This window comes from Protomyctophum bolini (genome assembly GCF_963924005.1).
Source record: "Protomyctophum bolini genome assembly, chromosome: 24".
NCBI classification, from domain to species: Eukaryota; Metazoa; Chordata; class Actinopteri; order Myctophiformes; family Myctophidae; genus Protomyctophum; species Protomyctophum bolini.
The window spans coordinates 8,307,238-8,316,360 of record NC_137885.1 but is presented as its reverse complement, the minus strand read 5'-3'; the positions used below and the strand labels follow the sequence as shown (position 1 = coordinate 8,316,360).

The 9,123-nt window shown below is 45.1% G+C and overlaps 1 protein-coding gene across 1 annotated transcript in view; it reads left to right on the top strand.

Annotated features, from left to right (window-relative positions):
• Nucleotides 1-2,336: 2,336 nt before the first annotated feature.
• The window catches only part of xdh (xanthine dehydrogenase), a 36,562-nt gene continuing 29,775 nt past the window's right edge, over nucleotides 2,337-9,123 (top strand). Inside the window, exons 1-5 of the mRNA XM_080758429.1 lie at nucleotides 2,337-2,386; nucleotides 5,524-5,581; nucleotides 6,307-6,403; nucleotides 7,011-7,119; nucleotides 8,080-8,206. Of these exons, the coding sequence (XP_080614555.1) occupies nucleotides 2,345-2,386; nucleotides 5,524-5,581; nucleotides 6,307-6,403; nucleotides 7,011-7,119; nucleotides 8,080-8,206 (433 nt within the window). The 5' untranslated portion in view covers nucleotides 2,337-2,344. The remainder of the gene's footprint in view (nucleotides 2,387-5,523; nucleotides 5,582-6,306; nucleotides 6,404-7,010; nucleotides 7,120-8,079; nucleotides 8,207-9,123) is intronic.

Below are 9,123 nucleotides of genomic sequence, written 5' to 3'. Positions count from 1 at the left end.
TTATTTACACTACAGCGTTCGTGCGTGTGTGCCTGCCTGCGTGCGTGGTGCATGGTAGTGAAATGCTACAGTACTGACTTCACTGTGAGGGTCCATGTCTCGTACTGTGAGGGGGAGGGTGCAACCGACATTAAAACTAACCTGTGGCAGGTTCAAACTAACCTGTGGCTCCCGACACGTGCTGCAGGTTTCAACTGACCTGTGGCAGGTTAAAACTAACCCGTGGTGGCTTCCTGTGAGGTTGGGTTTAGGTTTTGGATAGTTGTGTTGAACTCATGACTGTATAGGACCCCTGTAATGGTCCATGTCTCAGCTGTAAATGACCCAAGGCACTGTGTGTCATACTTTTATTTTGAAAGGGTTTTTTGGTTTGAGTTCAGTGTGTGGCCTAGAGAGCCTGGTAATTTTCCACTGGGGGTTGCATTGATTAGGTATTGCACTCACCTGGCTGCTCAGGATCGGATCAAGGAAATGTTTGAGGAAGCAGCTTCATATCTTAGCACCCAGCTAGAACGGGAACAAGGTATTGTGTTTGTGTTTTATTTTCTGTGCAATTACTTTGGAGATGTTTATATTAAGAGAGAAGGGGCTATATTTTGCGTGTCTTAAGTACCAGGTCTTATTCCCTAACTTGAGTAAACTAAAGACCTGGAGGCGTGATCAATGCCATTTGGCTATTCTGAGTGGCCAAAGAGCATTGATCACACCTCCAGGTCTTTAGTTTACTCAAGTTATGGAATAAGACCTGGTACTTAAGACACACAAAATGCAGCCCAAGGTGTCATGTAAACATTGTGATTATTTATAATTTATGTTTGTATGTTGTAAGAGCTCATTTTTTCATGTTTATTTTCCCATAGTTCTTACGGTGTCTGTCCAAAAAAGGTGTTTCAACAATGAAAATTAAAACCTTCTGGAAACATCAGTACGCTTCACCATTCTCTGGCTTGGGTTAGCTACACAGCCCCATACAGCAGTACTGAGTACTGACTCCACTGTGAGGGTCCATGTCTCGGCACCATACAGCAGTACTGACTCCACTGTGAGGGTCCATGTCTCGGCCCCATATACAGCAGTACTGACTCCACTGTGAGGGTCCATGTCTCGGCGCCATACAGCAGTACTGACTCCACTGTGAGGGTCCATGTCTCGGCCCCATACAGCAGTACTGACTCCACTGTGAGGGCCCATGTCTCGGCCCCATACAGCAGTACTGACTCCACTGTGAGGGTCCATGTCTCGGCACCATACAGCAGTACTGACTCCACTGTGAGGGTCCATGTCTCGGCCCCATACAGCAGTACTGACTCCACTGTGAGGGTCCATGTCTCGGCCCCATACAGCAGTACTGACTCCACTGTGAGGGTCCATGTCTCGGCCCCATACAGCAGTACTGACTCCACTGTGAGGGTCCATGTCTCAGCGGCAGCGCCACACAGCAGTACTGACTCCACTGTGAGGGTCCATGTCTCAGCGGCATACAGCAGTACTGACTCCACTGTGAGGGTCCATGTCTCGGCCCCATACAGCAGTACTGACTCCACTGTGAGGGTCCATGTCTCAGCGGCAGCGCCACACAGCAGTACTGACTCCACTGTGAGGGTCCATGTCTCAGCGGCAGCGCCACACAGCAGTACTGACTCCACTGTGAGGGTCCATGTCTCAGCGGCAGCGCCACACAGCAGTACTGACTCCACTATAGCTCTGAATAGGTAAAGTCAGATTTCCACTCCTCGTTCCATGCAAGAGAACCATTGTTATTTGTCCAAAGTTGACTATATACCACCATGCTGGCTGGAGGGTGTCGACGTTCCCAGTTCCTCACCAAAATATGACATTATAGCAGAGAATATGGGCCTCTTTAGACGCCACACATACATACAACTATTATTATTATCATCATTGTTATTAACCACAAATACTTTTTTTTAAATCTGAACGTTGTCTGTCTGTCTGTCTGTCTGTCTCTCTCTCTCAATTTCTCTTTCTCTCTCTGTCTCTCTCAATCATCATAGTTCACAGTCAGAGATTCTCAATCATTTACAGTGTGTGTGTGTGTGTGTGTGTGTGTGTGTGTGTGTGTGTGTGTGTGTGTGTCCACGCTGCACGCCTCTGGGTCACATGCATGTCTTCCCCTCCTCCCCCCTCCCGTGTCGGACCAGAGTCCAGATAGACAGATAACACTCAACACAGACGGACAGAGAGAATCAGACTGGCAGACAGACAGATACACTGACAGACAGATTCACAGACAAGACAGATACACTGACAGACAGATTCACAGACAGACAAATACACTGACAAGACGGTAGGAATGGACGTGAAGATGACCGGAGATGAAGAGATGATGACGGACCAGCTTATTTTCTTCGTTAACGGGAAAAAAGTGAGTAAGAACAACAACCTCATTATTCAACTTTTATATTCTGCTTTCAGTGACTGTCTAGATCTACAAGCTCGCCGTGAGCTTGTAGATTCCAAATGACATGGTTCAAAGTAGACGATCGGAGCCGAATCCATGGTGAGAAATAATCTATTAACTATAAACTATGCTGAGAAATAATAATCTTTGAATTCCTGAAAGAATTCCTCTTAAGTTTTCCAACTTTTTCCATGTCAAGGACCCCAAAACTACACCCCAGAATGCCAGTGATCCCGCCACAAGAAAACATTTGTGTTCAAGTTTTCATTATTATTATTTACAACATAAACATAATACAATACCGTTTTTTTTTCAAAATAGCCGACCTACAGCACGATGAAGGGGTTAAAATGACTCTGATGCTGTATATTAACGCATTATGCCGGGGGGGACCCCCTGGAGCCTCCTCCAGGGACCCCTTTGGGGGTCCCGGACCCCACTTTGAGAAGCACTTGCGGGGATAAACTGGAAGCTCTGGACAAAAGTCCAGACAAAAGTGCGAAAGCACTCACCGGAATTTCTGCCTCCAAGAAAGGTTATATTCCTGCCAATGATGTGGCCCCCGTGGAGTGTCAACCGATTAGAGCAGATCAGCGTCAAACTGATTGTGAACGAGGGAATCAACCTGGGCACCACTGTTGTGTTGGGTGGGGATACGGGCTAGGATATCGGCCCATGTGTGTACATCCCGCTGTTTCTCAACACGTTGACTATACTACTGGTAAAATGTCCTAATAATAATGACTCAACCAGACAATCCGGTGCACTTCCCCCTTCTTGAGATTCTAACTCCCTTTTTTCTGTTGAATTTCTTGAACTCCAACTTGTCAGTAAAATGACTACATGGATGGACTCATCATAGCCGGTCACCAGGTCATTCAGTTCACGGTTTCTCAACTATAGTGGAAAGAACATTTAAAACAAATCAACAAATCCCTACTACTATTACTCAGTGCATGGTCAGGGGGACCACATGCAATACCTCCACGGACCACCAGTGGTCCACGGACCACCTGTTGAAAACACCATGGATTAGAGTGAATATCAACCGATAATTCCCAGTAGTTTATACTTATCAAGCAAGCCGATCTTATCGACCTACTGCATGTAACCGCAAGCACGTACTGTAGCAGCGCGGTCCCAACCATCATCGTCGTTTTCGTTTTATCAATGCCAAGTACAGTACAGTACAGTACAGTACAGTACAGTACAGTACAGTACAGTATAGCCAGTTTTGCTGACTCGATGCAGAGAATACATTCTTTATTTACCCAGGGAAGTAGCTGAGCACAGTTGCTCATTTTCAGCAACGCCCTGCACATAGAAACACACCGACAGACAGACACACACACACACACACACACACACACACACACATTAAAACCTGGGAGCTGACCAGTACAACCACAGTCTTATACTGTTGGCCACTAAGCAGCTCCAGGGGGAGCAGTTGGGGGTTCAGTGCCTTGCTCAAGGGCACTTCAGCGGTGTTGGGTGAGTGATGACCAATCACTTCCAACAGAAGCTGTTGTTAGTCATGGTATGGTACTGTACTCCCCCCAACAGATTTCCGACAGGTTCATGTCAGGATGGTGTTATTGCTTGTACAGTAAATCACTGCAATCGGCAGTGATTCAAATTCAAATGTTTTACTTTTAAGTAAAAGTATCAATACTGCATCAACTACTCCATTGCAAGTAAAAGTCCCGAAAATGTACTTGAGTATACTACAAAAGTATTGGCATCAAAATGTAGTTTATAGCACTAAAAGTACTCAAGGTATGCAGAATGTCTCATTTCAAGTTTTCCAAAGTAAAAAGTATAACAATCTTTTGAAAATAGCAGATCTACAATCTCACAATGCGTCACATCGCGACGCATTGTGAGCTTGTGGATCGTCTATTTTCAAATGGCAAAAATGTATATATAGGGCTGAGTTGGTTAACGCATGTTTTGTTCTGCGACCATAGGTCGCAGATTACACTATGAAAACCAGCAGAACCTGCCAGTCAGTCCGTCCGTCAGTCAGTCTGTCCGTCACGCCACCATATATGGCCGTCATTCCGTCACGCCACGTTACACGTCCCATATTGGCCGTCTCCATACTGTATATATGAAGATCACGACACTGACCTCATCAAACCCTGAATAGCTGTAAGACTGGATCATCACCTAGATCTGCATATTATGGAACTGGCCCGCAACTCCTCAACAACCTCAAAAACCCTTAGATCTCTACTGTATACCGTATATGGAGCTCAGCTGTTCTGACATTCCATATGTTGATCCTTCCCCACCCGTCCTTCCTCTTCGATGTCTCCCTTTTGACTGATACCTGTCCATTCAAACTCTATAGACGGGCCCGCCCCAAAGATATTAGTGCAGCCGCACCCAGCCGCTATGGCATAAACTAGAGTTCTCAACAGGCGCGAAGATTAAGGTCCGGCCCTACCTGGGCTCTCTCAAACCCTGTACAATAATAATAATAATTTGCATTTTATAGAGCTTTTCCAAGTGCTCAAAGCGCTTTACACAATGGTTCATTCATTCATACATTGGGAGGTGAAGCGGCGAACAGTCGACGCCAGCGTCCTCACTTCCCACATTCATGCACCAATGGTGGCGAGCTCACACCATACAAGTACACTGCCACCGCTGCCACCCTTAGATCTCCACGTGGAGATGACCTGTTCTGACATTCCATATGTTGATCTGAACTTATCAAAACCCTGTACACTCAAGCCAGTACAGAATTCATTCCATATGTTGATCTGACCCCCCCCCATGCCAACGCACCCAGCAGTCGCTCTCAAGGCGTCTTACTGGTATGAGTTTGTTTTGTCTGATAATTACGTCATGCAAGATGTATATAGCACCCCTCACTTACATTATGATACTTACATTGTTGTATTATGTTATTTACGTAATATTTACATAATACTTTTACATACAGTTATATAATGTTATTTACGTAATATTTACATAATGCTTACATATTGTTATATTATGTTATTTATGTAATATTGACATGATACTTGCACATTGTTTAAACATGTGTATTACATAATTGTTTAAATGTTTATTTTTGAATATACTTCCAGGTCGTTGAACACAGAGCTGACCCTGAGATGACCCTGTTGACCTACCTGAGGAGAAAATGTATCCTGACAGACACACACACACACGCACGCACGCACACACACACGCACACGCACACACACGTCCTGTAGATCCTTACACATAGCAAAACAAAGTTTAACTTGGATGGCCCTGAAGTATTACATAAGTAACTAGTAACGTATTGATGTTTAACCCACTTTTGGAAATGGAACCAAGCGGACCCTTGCCGGTCTGTAACTCTGAGAGTGTACAAATGGAACCAAGCGGACCCTTGCCGGTCTGTAACTCTGAGAGTGTACAAATGGAACCAAGCGGAGACCCTTGCCGGTCTGTAACTCTGAGAGTGTACAAATGGAACCAAGCGGACCCTTGCCGGTCTGTAACTCTGAGAGTGTACAAATGGAACCAAGCGGACCCTTGCCGGTCTGTAACTCTGAGAGTGTGTACAAATGAAACCAAGCGGACCCTTGCCGGTCTGTAACTCTGAGAGTGTACAGATGGAACCAAGCGGGACCCTTGCCGGTCTGTAACTCTGAGAGTGTACAGATGGAACCAAGCGGGACCCTTGCCGGTCTGTAACTCTGAGAGTGTACAGATGGAACCAAGCGGGACCCTTGCCGGTCTGTATCTCTGAGAGTGTACAGATGGAACCAAGCGGACCCTTGCGGGTCCATTTGGTCCCTCTTGTACAGGGACAGAGGTCTGGTTTTCCCACATGTTCTGTTGCATAATATATGATGTTAATTCCTTAACGAGGCGGGCAGTGGGTCTGGTGGGAACTAAACTGGGCTGTGCTGAAGGAGGCTGTGGAGCCTGTACCGTGATGGTGTCAAAATACACACCTCATCTACACAAGGTGCTGTATCCTTTTGCGTGTGTGTGTGTGTGTGTGTGTGTGTGTGTGTGTGTGTGTGTGTGTGTGTGTGTGTGTGTGTGTGTGTGTGTGTGTGTGTGTGTGTGTGTGTGTGTGTGTGTGTGTGTGTGTGTGTGTGTGTGTGTGTGTGTGTGTGTGTGTGTGTGTGTGTGTGTGTGTGTGTGTGTGTGTGTGTGTGTGTGTGTGTGCGCGTGCGTGCGTGCGCGTGATGACTATAGTATAGTCTGTAATCTACATTTTACAAATGTTTATCTTTAATGTATTCATTATGTTAATTCGTTATAGGTAATTCTTAAGTCTTTAATGTTATGTGAATCACTCATTATGTTAATGGTATTCAAATGAAACGTTAATGACATGACGGTATGCTAATCAGTGTGTTAATAATATGTAAATCAATGATATGTTAATGACTTAATGGTATGCTAATCAGTCATTATGGTAATGAAATGTTAACGGCGTAACGGTATATGCTAGTCGGTCATTACGGTTATGTTAATGATTATATTTATGCCATGTTTAGGACGTGACATGATAATGTTAATCAGACGTTATTCTATTGACACGCAAATGACTTAACGCTATGCTAATTAGACATTATTCGGTAAACGCGTGTTTGGCTCCAGTGTGTTCAGTACACATGAGTCATGTGACCACAGTGGAGGGGATCGGCAGCACCGCCCGAAAACTACACCCTGTGCAGGTACACACACACACACACACACACACACACACACACACACACACACACTTCTAAGAGCTAGACGTTAAGGGTTGTTTTTGTTGGGGATGGACGTTAAGGTGGCTACAGAGGTCGTCGCCATGTTGGCTGTACTTTTGCCACGGACATACAAAACGAGTATCGGTCAGTCATATCACCAGTGTTGTACGTACACATGGATGAGCCCTGGGAAATAGGGACTTTAAGCAACGACTGTTTTCAGGACGGCTCCGCTTGGCGGAAGTACGGCGGCTGTGACGCAATCGCCGCGGCTGTCAAAATTCTTACGCAAACAGCCGCCGGCGACGGCGACATTGGTTCCCATGGTGACCAGCATGTGTCAAACAAACGCCCCGTTGCGCGTCAGCTAACTTGCCGATATTGCTTAATTATTACACGCGCTGGACATGATCAGCAGTGGAAAGAGGAAGGTGTTGGAGCAATCTGTGCTATTCTAAAAGCCTTTTAATAAACATGGTTAATATGACATGGTAGCCTATTAGTGTTATTTCTTCATTCAGAGCATGCCAACACATTACACAGCAGAAGAAAGAGGTGATGGAGCAATCGGTGTAAATGTTTGACAGCTATAATTTCAATAAACATGGTTATGACATGGCCTTGTAGACACTACGTGTAAGTGTAGGTTCTGCCGTAGTAGAAAGGCCTGCGACGGAGAGCAGGTTTATGTATCGAGCACTGATTCATTTCCGGTTCAGTTGCCGGAGCCGACTGCCTAGCCGTCGTTGCTTAAAGTAGCCATTTACTCGAGTACTGCAGTACTGGCACATCTTTTGCTTTACTGTAGTATTTCCAATTTCAGTACTTTCTCTTGTACGCCACTACACTACATTTACGTGTGTGTGTGTGTGTGTGTGTGTGTGTGTGTGTGTGTGTGTGTGTGTGTGTGTGTGTGTGTGTGTGTGTGTGTGTGTGTGTTAGGAGCGTATAGCCCTTGCTCATGGGTCCCAGTGTGGGTTTTGCACCCCCGGCATCGTCATGTCCATGTACGCCCTGCTGCGCAATAACCCTACCCCCAAGATGGCCGACATAGAGGAAGCTTTTCAAGGTACACACACACACACACACACACACACACACACACACACGTAAATGTAGTGTAGTGGCGTACACTACATTTGTGCAATGCATTGCGTTGCATCTTCATATAATTGGTCCTCACTAATGCCTATTATAAGATGACACTATTTCTGTCTACTCATTGGTGTGCTGTGGACAGTTAGGGAAACCTGCTTACCAGTGACATCAAAACAATATTGGCATATATTTCTCAAAGAGGTTATAGACGGTGTGATTATCCCCAAAAATGGTAAACGGCTCCATACAATCGGCTGCGGTTAGGCCTTTAGAAGAGTACACATCAGTGATATGTTACCATGCATTCTGAAGTTTATCACACACACACACACACACACAGAGTAATATATACAGTAGGACAGTAGATCTATGACGTATATACCTAGTAGATTATGGAAACTATGATAAGAACAGAATAAGCAGGATATCATATCATATATCGTACGTACAGTCGGTCCCTCTGATAGTAGTAGATATGGTTATCAATATGCTTATGCAGCTGTTATGTGTCAGCGTGGGAAAACACATGCTAACACATCAGTGATAGGTTGGCGTGTGTTTTTCCGCGCCTGCGACTCACAGTGGATCTTCACCCACCACCACCCAAAGGGATTATATGTAGACTTCTAGATGCCTTAGAGATGGTCGCCCTTTTAATCATTAGTCTATTATACTTTATATATATATAGTATATACTATAAGTCAGTGGTTCCCAAACCTGTTCATGTCAAGGACCCCCAAATTGACACTAATTAGCCTGCGGACCCCCATAAGAGAAGATATTTATGGTTCTAGCTAGTGTTTCTCAACCCGTTTAATTTCAACGAACCCCAGTTTGACATGCATTAGTCTACGGACGCCAATTTAATGCCATTTATTATTCTATCT